The 23,118-nt window shown below is 40.7% G+C and overlaps 1 protein-coding gene across 1 annotated transcript in view; it reads right to left on the reverse strand.

The window, feature by feature from the left end:
* LOC311195316 (DNA mismatch repair protein Msh3-like) overlaps positions 1-22,903 on the reverse strand; it is a gene marked incomplete at its 5' end in the record, with an annotated part of 48,867 nt that extends 25,964 nt beyond the window's left edge. Inside the window, 7 exons of the mRNA XM_084268695.1 lie at positions 2,764-2,878; positions 6,357-6,464; positions 8,130-8,246; positions 9,498-9,562; positions 12,884-13,052; positions 15,087-15,259; positions 22,772-22,903. Of these exons, the coding sequence (XP_084124821.1) occupies positions 2,764-2,878; positions 6,357-6,464; positions 8,130-8,246; positions 9,498-9,562; positions 12,884-13,052; positions 15,087-15,259; positions 22,772-22,903 (879 nt within the window). The remainder of the gene's footprint in view (positions 1-2,763; positions 2,879-6,356; positions 6,465-8,129; positions 8,247-9,497; positions 9,563-12,883; positions 13,053-15,086; positions 15,260-22,771) is intronic.
* Between the last annotated feature and the right edge of the window lie 215 nt (positions 22,904-23,118).

Below are 23,118 nucleotides of genomic sequence, written 5' to 3' on the forward strand. Positions count from 1 at the left end.
ACTGCAACACAGATATTGTGAGCAGATTGTATCCAATCTCTGATTGACTGGTGCATCCAACCACTGAAATCTTACAGAAAAATGAATCAGATGCAAGAGCTTGTCTCAGCTGTAAAAGTCCCTACAGTACTGCTGTAGGTCTATGGCTCCAGAGTAAAACTGTCATCTTCTGGTGGAAGACAGTTGCTAATACAAAATTAAAACTCATCAATGAGTCTATAAAGCCTTATCACAGCCTGCATCAAAACTAGGAAATTAGATTATGCAAGGATGTTGAATAACTAGAGTTTTTACTTTCTACTACATACATACAATGAAATCCAACAACTGATGAACTAACCAAAAGTCAGCATATTTCACTGCTCCACAGGCGGGGCATGTCAGACAGGACAAGCATAATGAACATTAGACACACTACTTAGGGAAGTTGGAACTGACCAGGCACTGTGATGACAACAACATATCTCTGAGGAATAAACATGATTATCTTTACAGGGATTTCATTTTGTTAAGAGGGAGGCAAATAAGATTTATATGTCACATGTCATAATCCACATCATAGAAAAGATGGATGGAATCAGTCTTAGGTCAATGCAGAAAACTGTTTAGCTTTTGCTGGAAAAAAAAAAACCCTGTCCATAAGGAAGTCACAATAAAGTCAAAACCCAAAAAATGTCATTATCAGGAATAAAGAATGGAAGTAATAACATGCATATGACTACATGAGAACAAAACTCACAACATTCTAGTCTCTGAGGTGTAGTTTCAATACAGCAACTGAAACTTCATCAGGACCACCATTTGGCTCAACACAACAGAATTACAGATACTTAAATCCAGGATGAGTTAATCTGTTAGAACCCACAAACTTCTTCCATGTGTTTGGTATCCCTCTGGGGTCCCTCCAGCCATGTTCTGACACTGGTGGCTGGCTTGCAAAGCCAGCTTTCAGAAAGAACATATGCTGTAACATCAGACCAGAGAGCCCATCTGCCCTTATAATTGCACAGAACCATAAGCTAACATCTTAGTGGAATTTATGGATGAAGTTAGAATTTCCATGAATATTTGGATGAGAGAGGGAGAACTGAAAAATAAGATGTTTATTTCAGGGCACTGCAAGAAAGCTTTTCCTAAAGTTAGTTATTTGACAACATTTCAGCTGAAAACATGACAGCAATTGCATTTTACTGTTGATTCAAATACATCAGCTTAAAACCAGACACGTTTTAATAAACTGGGTTCCCACCTACCTCTCTCAAAAAAGACAGAACTCTAACAGTAGAGGCAAAAACGATTCCACCACGATCAGCTGATTTTGTAATATTCAGTATTTAGAAAGCCAACATAAGAATGGGGCTAACAGGGGAAAGTGCATGATGATTACTGAATGAAATGATGAGTTTTCTGTAAATGCCATCTGTCGTTTGTTTGGAGTTGACAAATAATTTTGAAAACATTCCCTGATGTATTGCACAATATCTGTATCATTGTTCAGTATATAACATGGTTTAAAAATATCTCCAGAGAAATACATACACATTTGAATGGTATTTATCACAGCCCATGCTCCACACTGACATACCTTTTATATATCAACTGTATGAAAAAGCAGTTACGTGTACACAGTTCAGTGCATTTTTTGTATTAAGAACAAAAACACAGTATTTAAAAAAAGGTTCAGAAAGGTAAATATTTAATAAAAAACGCCAAAAGGGCATGCCACTTAAAAAAACAAATTTAGGTTTTGATGAAAAAAAAAGGAGGAAACAAAATAAAAGATGTTTATCAGAAACAGATTAAGTGAAGTAAAATATGACAATATTTCCTACCTGTGGTAATTGTGTATTTATAGCAATTTTAGGTAATGTAGGTCATGCAATTTAGGTAATGTTGCATAGAAAATGTCAGGAAATAACCTACCCACTTTCTTTGACGACTTGGCAACAATAACAAGCAAGAGTCTTACTACTTCTCAACATCACTCTCTATTGCAGAAAACAACAGCCAGAAGGAGACTTAGGGGCAACACACTGCCTGCAAGCTAAGCATGGGGGATCTTTAGCATATGTTAATATGAAAGGCTTCTTCCAACCAGTGTGCAATCTACAAAGAATGGACTTGCCACTACACAGTCAAGAGTCAGAGCTCCAAATCTGCTCTGTCAGATTAAAAAAGGCTGCATGAAATCAATACCTCCAGAAAGAAAGGAAAACACATAGTAAAGTAATACCACCAAAAATGATCTGAGCTATCTTAGAACTGTCTTGGAAAGTGAGCCTGTAAGACATGGAAACATTTGTTGTGCATTTGAACATTAAAAAGTTCCACTAATCTCACATAAAGTTATGACAAAATGTAGACTTCTTCTGATAACACTGGTAAAACCCCTGGAATTATTAATTTGTTTTTCAAAAAGAGCCACTTTAAACTTTTATTTTCCTAGTTTTGAGATCATCTGTTTTAGCTTAGGAAGGGATTGGTTGGACTTGATGATCTTCAAAGGTCTTTTGCAACCCTGTGATCCTGTGATCTTTCTTAATGCCGTGAAAAGCGAACAACGTTGTAAAGAGAGTGTCTGGCTGCTAGATAGCAGAAAAAGGACACAACAGATGTGATCACATCTAGCCATATCTCTCTGAAATGCAACCAAGCAGAAAGCTGTATGATTAAATTATTTATTTTAACTTCGTGGCCAGGATGCAGATGCCAAATTCCCCCCCTTGGATGATGCTGAAGCTCAAACCATTTCTCAGTACTTACTGAAAGGTTAGTGGTATTTGGAACATACTGATCCTGTTCTCCCAGTAGCACATCAATCACAGGGTGCCTCCCATTTTTTATAATTATTTCTCGACGATTATCTTGCACAGTTGGTCTGCAGAAAGGAAGAGACATTAATTTCAACATTCATTGTAACTGATTACTTAGAAGTACTGCAGCTAAAGCCTGAAGAAGGGTAGGAAAAAAATAGAAATGACAAAAATTAATTAATGCTGTCAAATATTTCTAAGGACTTCCCTGGTTTCATTCAGTGATAAAAAAGTATTAGCAGATTGGGTAACAAAATTTTAGAATTCTTCATTTTTCCACTCCCTAGGGAATGTTTCGTTTGTTTAGTTGTATTCTAAAGGAATACTAGGAACTACAAAATGAAAAAGCAGTAGCAAAAATACACAAACTGGAGGGGACTGCTTTCTTCCCACCACTACAGTGGCTTCTGCAAGTGCCACCTTTTGCAGACACATTTCATACTCTCAGAATGATCTTGCTGAACTAGTCCAACCTGCTACTGCATTAAACCCTAACTAGTGTGGGGAGTGGAAAAATAATTGTCCAACTTTGTATATTATGACTGATAACACATTAAATGATATAAATCAAAGAGTACAGTATGACAGAGCTGTAACTCTCCTATAAACATTAGCAGCTCTCATAATGTGACAGCAACTCCCAAACATATGAGTCATCAAACCATAACAGTCTATAGAAAGAGCTTACTATTTAAGTTGACATACTGAAATGACAGTACCTTTTCAGAGATTAGTATGCAAACCAGATCAATACTACTTACTTTCTTCTCTCATCTCCAAACCATGTAAAAAGTTTTGCCTTTAATGCTTCCACCTTAGCTACAAATTTATCTATGTGTCTAGTCATACATGTGTAATTCCACGTTATACATCTTCACATCAACAAAGTTCTACCTCCAAGAGCTGTGTGCTCTTCACAGAGAGAAAAATGCAAAAGAAGCATGTTCCACTAAATTATGACTGTGATTTCCTTTTGTTCTCTTGCAACTTAAATTTACTTTTTCATTGCAAACTGAAGTGCAGCATTCAATGGAGAGGTAAATGTGGTGTCATGTCTCAGCAACATTTTGTTACACAAGAAGTATAATCACTCTGAAATAAGAGCAGTAATTTAGGAAAGTGACGACAGCTGAGTAAAAGAGTAATACTGGAATAAAGACACATATTTTTTTTACTGGAAATTAACTAACACTTTGGATGGACTTTAGAGGGGAGGGAAGAAAAGACGCGAGGAGCGTGATTTTTCCTGAGTGGAAGAATGAGGATGCAATTTGAAAAGAACATGGAGATAAAATAAATGACATATTAGGAGCACAATGCACTGGAGAAAGAGGTGCAAGTTAAGAATGGTGTGGGTTGGTTTCTTTTTAGCACGAGCTGAGATTAAACCAATATGGACAGAGTCTTAGGCCTTTGGGATAAAGAAAGGAAATGTCACCCTCCATTTGATGAACTGGTAAGCTGTTTGGAGCTGTAATATGATAGTCCTAAAAGGGAGAACATCCCTAGAAGCACTTCCTTCTGGATTTCTCCACTTTGCATTCAGAAGAGAGGCATAACAGCTGAATGATCCATTTGCCATTTTATAATTCTGCCCTCTACTTTGGGCATAATTGTCTTTATCCTAACTGCTCAAGCCTCCATACACGTAACTGTGAAATATGATGTGAGTTTCAGATGCCATGAGCCTTGCTGACTCTGCCTATTCTGGTTTCACACAATGGGGCTTGCAGAGGCAGGCCCTCAGCCACAGTCATTTAAAAGTTCTTCCCTGTCCCAGTTAGACAATCACATGTCATGCAGTAAGAGAGAACTGGGGGACGGGGGTGGAAATTGCTCTGGAATGTATAACGTCCTTTATTCATGCATCTTTTCAATGGTGCTCCTTAAACAAACTCACTGCTTGCAGAATGGATACTCAAACTTCAGATGATGATCTCTGGGCTACCTACACCAGTTAGGCATCTAACTTTGTGTCCTGGGAGCCCAATGCCTTACATTGTCCATGTCAGGGTTGAGTCTCCCAAAGCAGGGTTCCAGAGACAGGTTGAAACTCCAAGATATGCTTACTACTCTCCAACAACCATGTGGAGCACCAGTGCTCCCAACCTCACAACTTGTTTACCTGCCTCAGGTAGGATGATATGAAACAATCCTCAATCAAAAAAACATTCTCCCGAAATACTCGAGTTGGTTAATATGGATGTCCCGTCTTTCCTTCAGTAGTCCTCCAAAATTAATTATTGACACCTTCCCTGCAGCTGAAGTTTCACTGAGAAGTCTCCTTCCTGCCAGTTTATAAGCTCTAAGCCACTCTTTAAAATTCAGTGAATTATTTAAACACTGCACAGTGAATTAATAAAATTTCAGTTTGTTTTCTCATCTCAGTATACAGAATAAACGAGCAATTACTTTTAAAGAGATTTTGATTAGCAGCAGGCATGATCAAGAATCCAGAAGTGATCAATACTGTCTTTAATGCTGTATAAATGCAGAAGGATATCTAAGTGGATTTCCCTTTATCCACACACATTTAATACATGATTTGCTGTTATTTCCACGGGTCACAAATGTTACCAATTCATATGGTTATACATAAGCAATTGCCCAATTACTTGCAATGTAGCCCCACAATGACATTTAAAAACCACACAGCACTTTTCAAAAAAAGAGTATGTGGACTGTATGGAAGAAGGAATGGCTGAGGACTGGAAACAGATAGCCCTCACAAGGGTGTTCACAGTAAGCCTCAGAAACAGTAAATGCCAATCTCTAGGACAGCACTCAGCAAGCTGAAGCAGTGGTTCAGCGAGCGTCGAGTCTCTCTGGGGACACAGACCTCGTGATATAGAAGAAAACACACCAATAAGACTGACTATCTCTGTGTAGGTGCAAGGGATGTGGGTTTGCGAGGGGGAGGAAGACCCAAGTTGCAGATTGTACACAATCAGGAGCCAGCTCTGGACCAATCTCTGAGGCAGAAAGCCTTAAGGGTTCATGCTTCCTCATGGCAGAATGCAGCAGGCTGTGGTGCCTGGTGTGCACGTGTGGGTCTTGCACAGAGGGAAGGGCACAGCTCATCAGATTTAACACACATTCCTAGGTAAGGCACCATCCCTGCTCTGGAAGCTGGCTCTAATTACCTATTATTTACCTGAAATACATCTTTGAAACATACCTCATACACCTTAAAATCTTAGGTATTATACACTATAAAGTCAGACTTTGATGAGGAGAAAAGAAATAGGAGGAAAAAAATTTCCATGCAAAGTCCAACATATATTTCTGTTTGTGAGGTACCATCTACCAACCACACACAGTTTGAAAACCAGACAAACATGAGATGTCAAATTTAAACCGCAATGTTTACAGACTTGAATTAAGCCCAGAAGTGCCGCTTTGCAAAATCAGATTAAGTCGAAACTACTGCAAACAATTTCAATAATGCATTTTATCACGGTACACATATTAAAATCAAATTTATTTAAAAAGCTCTCTCATAATTCCCTATAAAATCTTACATAAAAATTAAACATTTATTACCTGCAGTAGTCTCCTTGTTTAGCCACCTGAGCCAATGAGAACAGACAGTCGATAGTTGCTAGGTGACCAAGTGCTTTAGACACGGGGTGATAATGTTCACTGAAATGGCTACACCAAAACAGGGGAAAATAACAGGAGGAAGAAAAGAGGAAAAAAAAAAATCATTTCATACAGATAGGAATGTACTGTCAAAATACACCTCGTGCATGCTTCTCACAGAGCTCTCTACAGTCTCTAAATTACTCTGAATTCAAATCTCCCAGCAGTGTATTAACTTACAGTATGAGGACACAATCTTGCTCACAGCAGACTTCGTGCTTCCCTTGTAACAGGGCATTATTTTTAAGCACAAAAAGGCGGCAAAATGAAACTCATTTAATAGCATATAAAGGGTCCACAGTTGATCCCTGCTGCCTAAATAAGGTCTCTGAAAATGCCACTGTTTATCACAGTGGCAGCTGAATCGCAACTGCCAATTCACTTCAGCTGTAAGTTACAGTCAAATAACCCCCCCTCCAAACAATAAAAAAAACCCCTCAAACCCTGAAGTGCCTGAATACAGGATTTGTCTACAATATCAATAAAATATGGTAAGTACAATAGAAAATTCAAGAATTCACCTTCCATTTATGGTACCGATGCCCCTAGTACAACAATAACATTACCAGGAGAAAGCAGAGTTCATTCTTTTAGTACTGTAGAATTTATTTCTCTCCACTCCTAGCCTCAAAGATACAATTGGGGAATATAAAGCAAGTAAGGGAGCAAAAATGAATAAATAAATAAATGGAGGGCTGGGGAAGATCACTCTCTACACATCTTTCCTTGCTGTACGCTGCTATCATATGACACTATTGAAATCATCAAAGTGAACATGAAAAGCAGCAGATCTAAGTAAAGAAAGGTCTACTAAAACTTATATAGCTAATATAGTAACAAAAAAAATAATGTAACTATTTTTATGGTATTGCAAAGGCAATACATCTGGAAGAGTGAATTGGAATTTCAGTTTCTAATAAAGTTTACAGAACCTCTGGGTTCCTACCAAGAGGCAAAACTTGGCATCAGTTACATCCAGTGAGGCAATTTCAGAAGGAAGTTTTTGTGGTATGGAAAAAAGCACAAGTGAGTTAATTATTATTGCAAGAATTGAGGGATAATTTCAGTGTGCTAGTAATTCCTGGAAGTAAAGCAGTGATTTATAACCTGACACCTGAAAATTAAAGGTGTTCAGAAGTTTGAGAAATATATTTTAAACTTAACATACACAGGTCTATGGGGCCAGATGGGATCCATCCCAGGGTGCTGAAGGAGCTAGCAGAAGTGCTCACCAGGCCGCTTTCCATACAGGGGTAGGGAGAATCACACTCACACAAGCAACTGCCCAAACACCCTGAACATTCCTAACTGAAAAACTGTAACACTGCAATTGTTGTATAATAAATTCTATTCTCATCTCAGTTACACTGTACTAGATTCAGTTTCACTCCATTTTCAAATTTTGAGAGCCACTGTATATATTTAATAGTGTGCTGTCATCAGAATTTTAAAATCTAGAGACATCACTGCTGCCTTCAGGACTTAGTGTGTAAAGGTCTCGCTTTCAAATGCTTTATGTTGAAGAACAGTATTTTACCATGGGCAGCATAGCTGAGTTATCAACTGCGTTTTTTCCTTTGGTTGTTTTTTTTTTGTTAAGATAAAACTCTTTCTTCTTCTGTTCTTACAGCAATAAATAAAATAATAAAAAATGAGTCTATTTTGTCAACTCACTCTAAAAAGTTTAGCCATTCAGCGTTGCAGTCAAGGACTAGCTGCTCCCGGAGCTGATTCAGATGTTTGTCATTTTCTATAACAAACGGCGAGTGGAAACGGCTGACAGCTTTTGTGCTGGAAAACAGAGAGAAGCCAAATAGGAAATCAAGGTTACTAAGCAATCAGTTACACCATCTACATGCAAAATTGGACTAGTTTTCTAACTCACTCTGAGCCTTGAAAATGCACGGTAAAAAAGCCAGTTCTTTTATTGTGGTACCAAACTCTATTGATACCAGTGATCTTCACTGTGAATAAAGTGATTGGCTACTGTACTGCTGCCCATTCTGAAGGCTGCATTTTTCACAATGTATTATGTATCACTGAAGCTTATATATCTCACAAAATTCTCTTCAGCAACAGGCTTCACAAAGATGATTTTTCTTTGACTGGCTGCATATACAACAACCTCCAACAAAAAAATTTCTACTTTAAAGCTGAAACTTCACAATAAACCTGGAATAAACTTAGTAAATACAGACTGTATTGCATGGATACTAGTTTCCATTTAAGGCACTTGCTCTTTATTTATGTATTTCCATTAAGGACTCATGTTGGCATTCCCAGGCATTCTTTTACAATATCCAGAATAGCTGTATTTTTCCTTCATCGCCTTAATTCTGTCTACTCTGTGCACTTCAATATCGAATTCTTGCATAAGTGAATAGAACATCGCTTCAGAGTTCACCTTTATTATGCCTACTTCTGATGAGACATGGCTCTGTGTACACATCATAACATAAGGTATTCTACCTGTTTAAATAATAAATGATCTTCCAGTTCACCTCTGTTTCATGTACTGGAAAAAGTATCTAAACTATCTAAAATCATGCTTACACAACACTAAGTAACAAAGCAAGCAAAGCTTGTTTGTATGAACAAATAAAATTAAAACATTTTTAATACACTAAGTCTTAGATACTGAGATATTTTGCACAGCTACTTTTACCTTTCTGAATAAAGTAAGAACAACTAAAATTTTATGAAAAATGTATATCTACAATCTACAGGCACAACTGAATCAAAACCGTAATTTTCATGCCAATACATCTGCTTTGAAACATTAAGTACTATTTAAAAATAAACACTTTTAAAAGTTCCGGTTTTTCAGCTTGGTCTTGTTTGGTTTTAAGCAAAACTTACTATGGCAATAAATCAATGTAACCATTTTCATTGGTTGCTTTTAGTTTAAAGAAACCCCAAACCACAAACACACATGGAGCTGTGACAATGTGTATCTAATTAACTGTAAAACCAAAATGGCCCATACTATATTTTTTTCCTTATATATTAAAATACAGCAAACTTTAAAGACATTTTACATACCTACTAACCATAACCCAGTCAGATGGAACGGATGATTTATTGGAATTCTTGACTTCTATCATAAACTAAACAAACAGAAATATAATATTACACGTCATGGGAAGTTAAGAAGACTACAGAAGCATAACCATAATGAAATCAAGAAATCTGCAAGCATCAGACGAAACCCATACTCATCCTGAAGAGACTGAGCAGACCAGAAGCTAATGTTCTTTCTTCCCTAAAAATGAGGGTAATCACGTACATTTGCTGCCAATAGAGCAACTTCTACCCTGAGCTGTTCTTTTGCTCTGCCATGTTCCTGCCTCATCTTTGCCCTTTTGCTCCTCCATCTACTAAAATGTTCTGCTCACCTCCCTCTTACCAAGCCAAACCCAGACTAAAGCTAGTTAAGACTTACCTGATCCTGACTGGGCCTCGCAGAGAATTCAGCATTTACACAGACTCTACACTATACACAAGCTGTACTCAGGCTGTTTCACAGAATCACATAATGATCGGGGTTGGAAGGGGCCTTTGAAGATCATCTAGTCCAACCCCCCTGCCAGAGCAGGGTCACCTTGAGCAGGTTGCACAGGACACAGTCCAGGCAGGTTTTGAATGTCTCCAGAGATGGAGACTCCACAACCTCTCTAGGCAGCCCTGGCCCTGAGCTCTGCCACCCCCACAGTAAAGAAGTTCCTCCTCATGTTTAGCTGGAACTTCCTATATTTCACTTTGTACCCATTGCCTCTGTCCTGTTGCAGGGCATCACTGTCAAAAGACTGACCCTGTTCTCCTGACACCCAGCCTACAAGTATTTAAAAGGACTGGTAAGATCCTCCCTCAGTCTCACCTAGGCTAAAGAGTCCCAAGTCCCTCAGCCTTACGAGTAAGATGTGCTTTCCTGCCCAGGGATCAGTGATTCCTATTGAGCCATATTTACCTACAGTATTTCACAGACAAGAGCTCAAAACCTCAAATGCTAGCACTGCATGTACAGTACCTTCCTTCATGTTTGGATCAATTGGAGTTCAGAAATGGAAAGAACAGAGGAAACCAGCAGTAATGGCAAGAAGCTTAGTCCAGTGAAATTTACATTACGTCTTTCCTGCAGTATTTTATACAATTCATGTCAGTTATTTTTATAACACCAGCCTGAGGTTCTAGACGTCAAAGAATAAAAAACACAGATGGAAAATTAATTTCCAGCAGAGATTAGATTAGCCCAGTATCTGATCACCTTTACAGAAATGCCCAAGACTCATCTGACAAAGCTCTTACATTACAGTTAGTATGATTTAGATAAAACCTTCCACACCTCACCAGAATACCCAGCAATCACCTTAGACTACAAACAAGAAGAATAACCCTAACATGAGCACACTCCAGAATGGACAGACTACACTAGTTCTTAATTTACCTAAAACACCTTGAAAATAATCGGTACCTCTGAAACCCTGAAGTTGCATAATACACAAGACAAAGATTTGAAAATGAATCAACTGCTGCTGCTACTAGTAGTGTTGCTGATGTGCTAGTATTGCATTTTTTTCTTGAATTTTAGCTCAAAACAATTAAGCAAGCCGTGTTCATGAAGAGTAGTCAGAAAACAAGACCATATTTGTGTCTATGCTAGACGACTAACTGAACTCAGAACAGTTACACAGCCAGTTCAATTGCCTGGTGTGTTTGTGTGGCTAGCAAGAAATAAGTAGAGAGGTTGCAATCTTCTTCAAAACAACAAAAACATTTCCTTTTTTACCCTTTAATTCTTAGGCCTATTATATAAATATGTGCAGTATTAAATAAACTGGGCCTGAAGCACTGCTTATCAGGAAGCAAACTTTTCCCAAATGTAGCAATTTCTCTCTAAATCCTGCCTGAAAAGAATAGCAATGCTATCACTATCTGGACAGCTTTCTGTCCTGTTTAGTGATGCTATTAGTTACATTAGAGGTCTGGAAATGAAAGATAAGACAGATATGGATGTAACCTCATATTTTTGAAAAGGTGTATGTCAAGTGGATCTTCACAAATTTAAGTTAATAAACTGTGGGCTGACTGCATTCATAAGAGTGTGTTTGGAGGGCACACATGCAGGAGCAAAGAATCTGAGTGCCTCCCTGACAGAACGTCTGTTCTCTGAATGTGTTCAGAGTGGGAAGATAAAGAGAACAGATTTCCTGGCAGCTTCTTTTTCTTCCGGAACCAGCAAACCATAAACCTACTTCTGACCAGTCCTGTTGCAAAGAAGTGCTTGAACACAACATCTATCAGAGTGCTAGAGTGCTACAACAGCACAAGTTCTGAGGAAGGCTGAGCTTAACTCAGACTCGTGTCTATGCTTTGCTCCTCCCCTTCAATTCCCTTTCCTCACTGACCCTCTTCTCTAACCCTTCCTCTTTTGTGTCTTTTGATGTCTGCAATACACTCATACCAGATGTAATTAAATGACAGATAGCTTTAACTTGTGCAGCTCCATTAATGAATTTCCCAAGATAGAGCTCTTTGCCTGCAATGGTTTCTGAGCTGTCTGCTGCTACAAGGGGCCCCTCTAAAACAGGCATAGTTAACTGGTGGTTTCTGAAACTCTCCAGTTCAGACCTGGCTACTTTCTTGATACTCTCCTCTTTCATCAACTCTTCCCTCTTTCACACACATGTCATCATCCAACTCTTAAGCCAGTATTTCAGAGAAATCCTTCAAATCCTGGCTCTTTCCTTCCTCATGCAATACCGAAATGCACTCTTCCACATTTCCTCTTGGACTTAGCATCTTAGCTGACATCCTCCCCGACTCTCCTGCCACATGTTTGTTCTTCTGAACCTCAGTAGCAAAAGAAATATCCACCCAAGGTCTTTATCAAGTGATACTCTAACTCATCCCTTCTCCCATCCCCTCTCAGCATTGTCTATTTGCTCCCTGCTGCATCTCTTGGGTCTTTCTCAGCGTCCCAGGTCCTCAGTGGGACGGTGATCTGCTTCCAGCTTCATACCACACTGTCCTCACTGATTCATCTCTTTTACTCTCAACCCTCATTCAGTTGCCAAGCTAATTTCTTTTCCCAACTTTCTGTGGAGTTTTCCCCAGGTCTCCCACTCTCAGTTCCAGCGCAATGCTGAACAGTGGTATCTCACTGATACTTTCAATTCAATACACAAAAAAGCAAAGCATTACTGAAACAAATTTGACTGCAGTAATGTGGTTTTATTATTTAAATCACCAAAGAAATTGACTTAAATAAAGTGACACTGTCAAAAACCTGTTTTTTGAAGTTGTGCAAATATAGGCAAATGACCTGATCAAGTACCATACTAAATGAAGAGAGTTCTAGTTAAGCCTAGCTTTTAAGCTATTTTCTAGACAAGCAAGGGAACAGCCATCCATAATAGACACCATATTACCTCTTGACCAGAAACTGTAACATACTCGGCAGAAGGATTCTTGATCTGTTTACGAATGTCTACCAGATGCAACTGGATTTTAGAAAGCACATCCGAGATCTCCTCTTTTTTCTTTCTGATGACAGGGAAGTCCGTAAGGTCCCTGAACAATTGGGTTTTATCTCCAGTCCTATCCATAAGAAGCAAAAGATATAGTAATGGTAAAACCAAAAGACACACTCCCCAATTCTACTGGCTGTGTCCATATTTTTATTTGTTATTCTCACTTAATACTAGCTTCATTCCTCTCTCAGTAAGTTTTTTCTGTTATTTGTTCATAGTACAGCACATTTACCAAAAGCTGCTATGCACAGTATATAAACACAAAGGCATTTAAACACTGATAGTCCTTTCCCCATTGTATTAAAAAACCCATCTATTGCTATTGCTTTCTACTCGTCTACATTATATTTGCCCTTCTATGCCAAACCCTGCTGACTTGGATTTCTGTCATCTCTCAGTGTGCATCCTGCGGCTTTATGCTTGTTTTCCCTTAGTCAAGTAAAGCAAGAAAAGGAATCACAAGACAGATCATTCCCTTCTGGCTCAATCCAGAATTTCAGAATACAACTGTTGTCCCAACATGGAGGATCCCAAGTACAGACAACCCCTTTTACCATGATCAAAAGTGAAGCTCTAGATAATTTCTGCATAACAGGAACACAGATTTTTTTGCATATTTAGAATTTGTCCAAATTTGGACAGATTTTAATGAGGATTACAAAGAAAAAAAACATCCTATAAAGTTCTCATCAAAGCAGAATATCACCAGGAGTTTTTCAGAGTACCTTGCTTCTTTTCTAAAGAAATGATTAACCAGAGCAGTTTTTAATACATGCAAAAAATCTGCTCTTTTCTAGTCTTAATGTCAGAAAATGACAAAATAGTTTTGGCTGCAATATCTCAGCTCAGGATTGAAACCTGAAATAACATCATTCAAATATTTAAAACTGGAAGCCGAACAAACTATTAAAAATATTGTTGTCATCAAAAGTAACAAAAATTTAAGTTGTCCTAATAACTATCAGGCAAACAACAAAAAGTAGTACAAACAGGCCTAAATGAACTGAAGTATACATTTGTACTTTAGAGCAAATACAAAACTGTACCATTTAATTAGATAATTACCTTGAAATCTAATATTTGGAGAACAAATAGTTAGCAAACTGAAAGTACTAAAACACAAAAATAATAGAAAGTCTCATTTTCTACTTATATCAATACCCCTTTTGCTTGAGAATGAAACTACAGATGGAGCCAGTGACCATACAGGTAACGCAAAGCTGGACTTTGATTTTGCATTACACAGGATTATTATATAAGTGACAGTAAAGATGCCATTTGTAAATACAGTACTAATTTTTAGAAATGATTTTGTGCTAATTAGACTTGTTTCCATGGGAATGGAAAGGATAAAATGATCGGTAGTAGCCAGCAGCTGATTGTGAAGACTGTCACTATGTGATGTACACCAAAAATTCAAAAACTGACAGTTTAAAAACCCCAACATAAAACCCAACATCTCAAACTCCCCTTAACCCTTAATCTCAAACTCCTCCCTGGAGCAAAGGGCCACTTTTGAAAACTATTACAGGATTTACCTGCACTATACAACTAACACAATGCAATATACACATGCACGTGCAAGCATGCATGTAGCTGTCAACTGCATATTCTCTGTTGTTAGTGAGCATATAAATGTATTTTTAAGAAGGATGGTGGGACATGCAAAGCTTTGAAAAATTTTCACAAACAATAGTAGAAGCCACATTCCTGACTGCAAAGCAGCCACTTTGCTAAAGGTCAAGTCTCACTTCAAAAGGAATAGCTTAAAAACAAAGTATTTCATACATTGTTAAACAATTTAACATGAGCAAAACACATTTTGCTATAAATTCATTCCCCCAAAGAGCCAAGAAACTAAAAAACTCTTCAACCTGAGGCAGATATCCACTAGGCAAAATATTTGCTTGCCTGGTTTAGGGGAAGGGTATGAGCTGTAGAAAAGCACAATCTCTGCTTAACTATAAGCAACCTGTACATATATAAAATCAAAAATATAAACCTAGGGTATATTAAAATAAGATGTGTAATTCACATAACTGAATACATGTAGTCAGCAAGCCCACAAGGCACAGAAGACTAATCTATTTTCTCTACTTACTTGGCTGCTTCTTCATTAAGGATCTTTAAATAATGTTTTACTGGGGAGAGAAGTTCTGGGATTTCCAAAAGCACATTTTGTAATAGTGGAGTTTTCACTTGAGAATGTATGACTGGAACAAGAGCTTGAATTTCCAAATCCAGACGGGACAGGGTGCTGAGTATCAAGAAAAACTCTTAGGTTGAGCACTGAGAAAGAAGGCAATATGTAAACCATTACAGTGTATTTTCATTTAATCCTACATAGTTGGGGTTTTTTTGCATTCAGAAAATGACATAAAATACAGTTTAAATGAATTAACTGTAACACAGTTGCATAATCATCACATTCAAAAGGTTAATAAAGCATACTAATTGTTTTAACCATTGTTGTCAACAAACAGTTGAGAGCTGATGTACATTACACTTTTTGCTGGATGGTGGTCTGTAGCACATATGCAGTACACAAATAGCTGAAAAATGGACTAATTATGTCCAAGAATCAAAAACGCAGGCTGAGAAACTTTATGAGTACCACAACTTCTCCATATGGATTTCTGCATCTATGTGCTGTTATCTGAATCCCCAGGCTGCTGTTTTGGCAAGAGGGGGTTTGGAAAGACAAGGTCAGGCACTAAGAGGCAGAGTCTTGGAATAAGAACACAGAAAATAAAAGAAAAAAAAACCCACAGAAAGAGAAAACCAGCAGTCATTGCTTAAAGTGCTTGTAGCTATTGCCAGTTTCAGCCTCTGTCAGGTCACTCCTAGGTCTATGTAATAAGAACACACTAACCTGGACTTTGCCTTTCATCCTCTCCTCAATTGGTAGAAAGAGATTGTTCTACCTATGTCAGACAGTTAGCCAGGTACCACAGAAGAGGAATCTTCCAGATTTCAGCCAATACCACACAGCACTTTCAGAGCTTGCTTCATGATATCCACAGAGCAGGAGCATATTGGTTCCCTGTCCTGGTTTTGGTCAGGATGGAGTTAATTTCATTTGTAACAGCAGATGAATGCTGTGTTTGAGAGTAAGATGGGAGTAGTGCTGATAACACCCTGATGTTTCTAGTTGCTGTCAGACAGTCAGGGACTTTCTCAGCTCTTCATGAGAAAGGAGGGGCGAAGCCAGGACAGGTGACCCAACTGGCCAAAGAGAGTATTCCACGCCAGTTACGTCCTGCCCAGGATATCGGGGGCTGACGGGAGGAAGAACGGGGGCGGCTCCGGGATGCGCGGTTCTTGGGGGACGGTCGGGTTCTGGGACGGCTCTGGGTGGCACAGCCTGAGCTGTGGGTTCGGTGAGAAACTGCATTGTGTATCAACAGCTTCATGTATTTTTGCTCTTTTATTACATTGTTACATTGTATCTTTCTGTTATCTTAGTAAACTATCCTTATCCCAACCCACGGGCCTCTTAATTTCTTGATCTTGGGGTTATTTGCCCCTTCCTCTTCCTTTTCCCTTCCCTTACTTCTCACCCCCCCCCCTCCCCTTCCCTTTCACTTGCTCTTTTCCTTTAAGGAGCAGGCAGCTGCGTGGATCTTGGCCCTCAGCCGGGTGAAACCACGACACAGGTCTATTAATTGGAAAAATTCACTCTGGGATTCGCTTGTGTTCTTTGTTTTGATGGGTAAACACCCAGTTCCACTGCCTTTTTTTGTGCTCCCATGAAACACAGGCACTGCTTTCACAAGACCTATCAAAAATAAGGTATTGTTTTCATGCAGGTTTTTCAATAGTCCTCTTTAGAATAAAGATAAATGGGTAGATTAGGCAGATTGAAGAAGATGACAAAAGACCAAGGCATCAGTCTGGTGCAGTATATATGCTACAGCTTGATATGGACTGATTCTGAAGTGGTGTTCATCACAAAGCTCTTCAAGTCTGCTCAAGTTGTGGATGCTTAATCAATCCTTTTGATTAAGCCTACAAATAGCTCCCAAATTACATTTTGCCTTATTTTCCAAAGCACTTGATATTTCCCTATTGCTCTGATGTCAGGGAGTGGAACAGCAGTCTCTGGTTGCTCTGTTGACGTAAAAGGAGGGATCAACAACACTTGAGAAAGTGTCTTGGAAGTCAAAATCCTGAACATTACAAATTCTTCTTTAGAGCGCCAGACCTTACCTCTTCAGTTAGGACTCCTCTAGGACTGTTTGAGCCCTGTTTCTCTCTTCCTTAGTTCTCCAAGGAAATTTCCTGCCCAACCAGAAAACCTAATCTTAATATTCCCAGGATTGACAGGGGTGGAAGAGAAATGTAGGGGGGGGCAACCTGCAGAGGTGGCTTCTGCAAGAAGCTGCTAGAAGCTTCCCCTAGGCCCAAGAGTGTCAACACCAGCTGGGCTCAAGGACAGACCCACCACTGAACAAGGGAGAGCTTTCCCTGCAGTCCATGGTGGACCATGGTGAGACAGGCTGCCCCCCCCTGCAGCCCATGGAAGATGATGGGGAGTAAAGATTCCACCTCAAGCCTGTGGAGGACCCTATGCGGAGACATATGAAGGAGGCTGTGACCCCATGAGAAGCCCGTGCTGGAGCAAGATCCTGGCAGGACCTGCAGCCCACGGAGAGAGGCGACCACACTGGACCAGGTTTTCTGGCAGGACTTGTGACCCTGTTGGGGTCTGACCCTGGAGCAGTCTGGTGCTGAAGGTCTGTACCCCATGACAACCATGCTGAAGCAATTTGTGAAGAACTGTAGCCCATGGGAAGGGCTCACATTAAAGAAGTTCATGGAGGACTGTCTCCTGCGAGAGGGATCCCTTGCTAGAGCCAGGGAAGACCGTGAGGAGTCCTCCCCTTGAGGAGGAAGGAGCAACTGAGACAAGGTGTGATGAACTGACTGAACCCCCATTCCTCGCCTCCATGCCACTCAGGGGGAGGAGAGAAAAGAAATGAGGAATAAAGTTGAGCCCGGCAAGAAGGGAGGCATGGGAGGAGGTGTTTGGAATTATTTCTCCTTATCCTACTCTGTTTTCATTGGATAATAATTTTTTCCTAGTTGTCTCTGTTTTGCCTGTGACTGTAACTGCCCAACGATCTCTCCCTGTCCCTATGGTGACCCACAAGCCTTTCGTCATCTGTTCTCTCTCCTGTCCAGCTAAGGAGAGGGAGTGATAGAGCAGCTTTGGTGGGTACCTGGTCTTCAGCCAGCATCAAGCCACCACAGACAGACAGAAGGATGTCAGTGACCCCCCTTATAAGAGATTTGTCTGCTGACCTGCTTAGAGCAGCACACTGTGCCTGCATAGAGCTGGTCCCACTGATGTGTTAACAGCTACAAAGGTTGATGGGGTTGAGATGAAGGAAGAAAGGAATACATGTTTTCTGGGATGTATCTCTACAGTGGGGTCGTGGTTTAAAGAATACTACGGTAAACAGAAGCCAAACACTAACCCTCTTATTTCTCATCTCTGTAACATGAGAAGCTGGCTCCATGCAGCAGAAGTGTTCACTTGTGAGAAGCAGGCAACAGGGCTGAGAGCCCTCAGCTGTATTTGTGCATCCCAGGCAGGGAGCCAGGGCACTCACACCGAGTCAAGGTGGCAACTAACAGATCTACTGCTCTAGGCTGGAAAGACCTAGTCCTCTTCTGCAGAAACCTCACTTGCAGCTGCTATGGCAACAGGATAAGAAAGGCTGTGGAAGGGGACATATTTTTTTCCACCTGTACCGAGTCACCTGCTCCGCCACGACAAGAAAGTGAGATTGTTTCATCCTGAAGCGGGTGGGTTGTTTCTGTAGTTCGAAACAAAGCATCACAAAGCAGTTGGTGCCTATTCCAGCTGGAATCCCAGTACTCGATTTGAAATAGGGTCTGCTCACCACACCCACCGCTGCAGCACAGCCACAGCACAGAGGAACAGCGCTGCAGAAGATGATAACCGGTAATCAAGAAGCATTGCAGGCAGGCAGAGCACAGGCCACACTATTACAGGTTACAGGGCTCACAGGCTTTGCGTTAGAAAGCCTGACACTTCCTAATTAACTCCTACAAACAATCAGGCTTCATCTTGTGCTCAAGCTAAATGGCAGTTATTAAGGAGGCATCGTGCATCCTGACATCAGTGTGTACTTTTGGCGAGGCCAGTGAGAGAAATCTCCAGTTCGGTGGCCTACAGCATCCTGGGCTTCCCTTGCAGCCTTCATCTCCAAGTTCTGGCCAGCTTCTGAAGAGTGATGAGCTCAGCATCCCTGGAGTGTTGGCGCCCTGGGTGCATGCTGATATAATCACAGACACTGGGTTCCACCCTCAGCTGACTCCATCAGCTGTCACAGGAGGAAGCATGGCTGTGCCATACTATACAGGGAAGGCCTGACTATCGCTGCCTAGCAGAAAATGACGCTCCTGAGAAGATCAACACTGTTATTTTGGGAGGAGCTTTTGCTAATTACTGTAGCAGCCCAAAGAACTCAGCCATCCTCACTGAGCAAAGCACGCTCCAGAAAGCATACTGCCCCAAGGAACCAGCTCCCACAAAAGCCAAGACGAAGAGCAAGACATACAGTCACTTCGCTTTCACTGCTAAAAGTCCTATTTCTTTACCCCTCTGAGATGCCGTGGCAATTAACATGGGTAACACTTTCTAGGAAGCTACAGAAATGGAAGGCACTGTAGAAGTTCAAAGCAATATTACTATATGGCTCAGAAAATGGTGCAGTATGCTGACAGAAATTACGCAGTGTAGTGCTTAATAAACTTACAGCCAGCATCATAAAAATTCTGCCAGTCATGAACTCCTTTCACACTTGCAGACTTGTGTTGCCAAAAATTATCACCCCCCCTTGCAGATCTTACAGTACTCTACCTTCACACTCTGTAAAATGGCACCTCAGTGACATTTGGAGCCATTTTATTTATTATCTACAGTAATGAAAAATACAAATAATTGACCTTAGAATTCTTGAACTTAGTCGTGAATTAACACATTAGAAAAGCAGTAAGACGTTATGCACACTCAGGTGAACGTGCTGACATCCAAGTGAGTAAGCCATCCATCAGTGGACTTCCCTGGCTCTAATATGTTAGAGGCAGCCTTTATTCCCCTGTACAGTTCTCTCCCTTGCTGCCTGACATCTCGCTTACACGCTGTCTTCTTGCAGAACCTGCTCTGGCAGGGGGGTTGGACACGATGATCTCTCGAGGTCCCTTCTAATCCCTACAATTCTGTGATGATCATCTGGACAATCCATCCTTACATCCCTTGTCTGGAGTGCAAAGCGACCAACACATGCCCAGGAGCTTTAAAAATAATGCAGAACAGCACTAAAGCATTAGTGGACATTTGTTCCCTTGTAGCGTGGTATCAGCTCTTCCTGTTTAACAAGTAACAAGTGATGGATTTGTGCACACAACTGACTGTGGAGAATAAACATGCCACCATAACTGCCAATGGCCAGTAACGTCCAGTGGACCATTCTGAGTGGGTTGTGATTTACTTCTTGTTAGGCATAAACGATCTGTCATTGATTATCTGACCGAAACCAACATCTTGTCCACTCTGCTGTCAGCACTTTCCAAAACGAGAGCAACAGGGTCAGAAAATGATTTGTAAATAACAGAGCGAAAGCTGTTTATGTCAACAGGTCGATGGACAAATGCATAGAGACAACAGGGCCTATTGACAGATGAGTCCTAAAGAGAAGTGATTAGAATTCGTTACATGAGAGTTCCTAGTTTACTGGCTTTAACTATCTGAGACACCAGATCTCAGAAGACATTCCTCAGTAGTGTGAGCAGCACAATGTGTTTGAAGTATTGGAATGCCCATGAGCTACTGGTTTGAATCCAGGCATCAGCAAAACCTGTTGTCCCTGTACGGATGACAGGCCACATGTCAGGATGTTTACTGAACACAGAGAAGACTTGGAAAGCAGCCTCCCCTGCCAGGATGAGAGCAATCTCATCTTAGCTTTTAATTTCAGGAAAAGAATTAGTCAGCAGTATGCTTAGCCAAACATCATCGTCTCAAGTCCAAACCTACCCGGATGCAATCCTGTGCAACCTGCTCTAGGAGAGCCTGCTTTGGCAGAGGGGTTAGACCAGATGATCTGCAGAGATCCCTTCCAACGCCTACCATTATGTGATGCTGTGTGTTGCCAAGCTGTGGACAAGGGTTTTTCATCCTGTGCACACCACAGATCTCTGTTCCCGTGCAATCCTTTGCCTTGTCACACCAATCTGAAAGATTGGTGCAGGCCACAAAAGCGACAGGTTCTGTCTTTCCAATTCCTTTCCCAGGCAATACCACCACTGAGAAGATCAACAGAGAGAGTGTTAGTTTTTAGTTCCCGATTCAATTGGAATACGGAGCCATAAGGCAAATTCAGCTAAGCTGTGAAATACAGGCCATGGTCAAAACAAGGGGAATAGGGGTGGGGGAGCCCCTGGTACTGCCTGACACCAAGATTGGGTTCTCTAGTCTCTACAGGTAATTTCTAATCCAAAGGCTGTTGAAACTGTGTGGCTTTCAGAGAGACCACAGTGTGTCTTCAGAGTGTGATCACAGTGTGGCTTCAGAGAGGTCACTGTGTGGCTTTCAGAGAGATCACAGCAGGGCATGGCAAGAGAGTGCTTGGCATATCCACGGGTGGGACACCCAGATTGAAAAGAGAGCTGTTGTCTGCACTGTCTTATTCAAACACCATGGGTAGATGGTGCTGACCCTACCTGAAACTAGCCAGAAGTTGAGTGACAGAGTATGAATGGTCAAACAGCATCAGTGGGGAGTACAATTCATTAGAGAGCACTAATGATGCAATTAGAGAGACACAGTAGCTATCATGATACAGACATAAATCTTTACCTGAATCCTACTGAAGGACTTAAGCATCATCCTGATGGGATTCTTCTCTTTGTGTGTGTTATAACAGAGCACTCAAGCCTTGGAACTGACTCAGAGAAAAATCATCGTGTGAAATCCACAAAGTCTAAGACCAGCCTCGTTCTTTCTTGCACTAAACATCCTTGCTTAAGGATCCTTTAAAAACACACACACAGGCACAAAGAGCTGAAAAAGTAATTTGGCAAAGGAAAGGATGAAAAGTGCTTTTTCTACACAATAATGTCTCAAGAACAAGACAGATTGATCATAATATGGGAAACATCAAAATTCTTTTGATCTATGTACAGTGCTCTTAGTCTGTGTTATGTCTTCTAAAGATGTACTGACCAAATGCCACAAGGCCTTCTCAGAAACACAGCATAGACCTAACAAATACATAAATAATCCAACATTTCTTTGACATTTATGGACTTCCCAGGGGCTCATGGAATAGGAAAGACAGGCCTCTGGAATTTTAAGCAGTGTTGCCTCGCATCCTTGAAAGTCAAAAGATGGAAGAACTTTCCGTACCCATAGTCTGAGATGTGAAAAGAATACAAGAAGCTGAAGGTGGGAAGAGAGGAAGTAGTTACTGAGCACATTCTGAAGCCAGAGATCATACAGGTACCAATCTCTCATCCAGAGAGCCCATCAGATAAACCTCATCTGCCAGAGCGGACAGGGAGTGGTGTTCCACACAAGAAAACAGAAATTAGGGTTGGACACAGTTCAAGATGCCTTCTCATGTCCCAGTGCCTTTGCTGGGGTTTCTCCCTTGTCCACACCACTGGGATGTGGCTGCTGCTGGAATCCTTCAGTGCAGCACCAAGAAAAGGAATTTTTCCCCCTACTTCTTCCCCCCCCTCAGACAGTGGTACCGGGAAACCGATTTTGTCATGATTCGGGTATTTCCTCTTCCTGTGAGATACTTCAAAATGCGGTTTGTGAAGATCCTCAGTTTGGACAGGAAGGAATGAACCCAGGAGGATTCCAGGAGGCAAACCCGGCATTACCGGGGATACCTGGTTCAGTGTTGTGAAGAGCCCAAAATCTGTGCTGTCTTCTTAAAAAACGTCTTGTAGCTGTAAGAAACACATGGAATGGCAAAGCTGTAAATGCAAATAGTTTCTATGTCTGTGTGTGTACATATCAGGGAAGAAGCAGAATATAAAGACAATGGAATAGCTCAGACTCCAATTCAGCTGCCATGCTTGCATAGCCTGAT

The sequence above is a fragment of the Gallinula chloropus genome (genome assembly GCF_964237585.1).
Source record: "Gallinula chloropus genome assembly, chromosome: 10".
In the NCBI taxonomy this organism is placed as follows: domain Eukaryota; kingdom Metazoa; phylum Chordata; class Aves; order Gruiformes; family Rallidae; genus Gallinula; species Gallinula chloropus.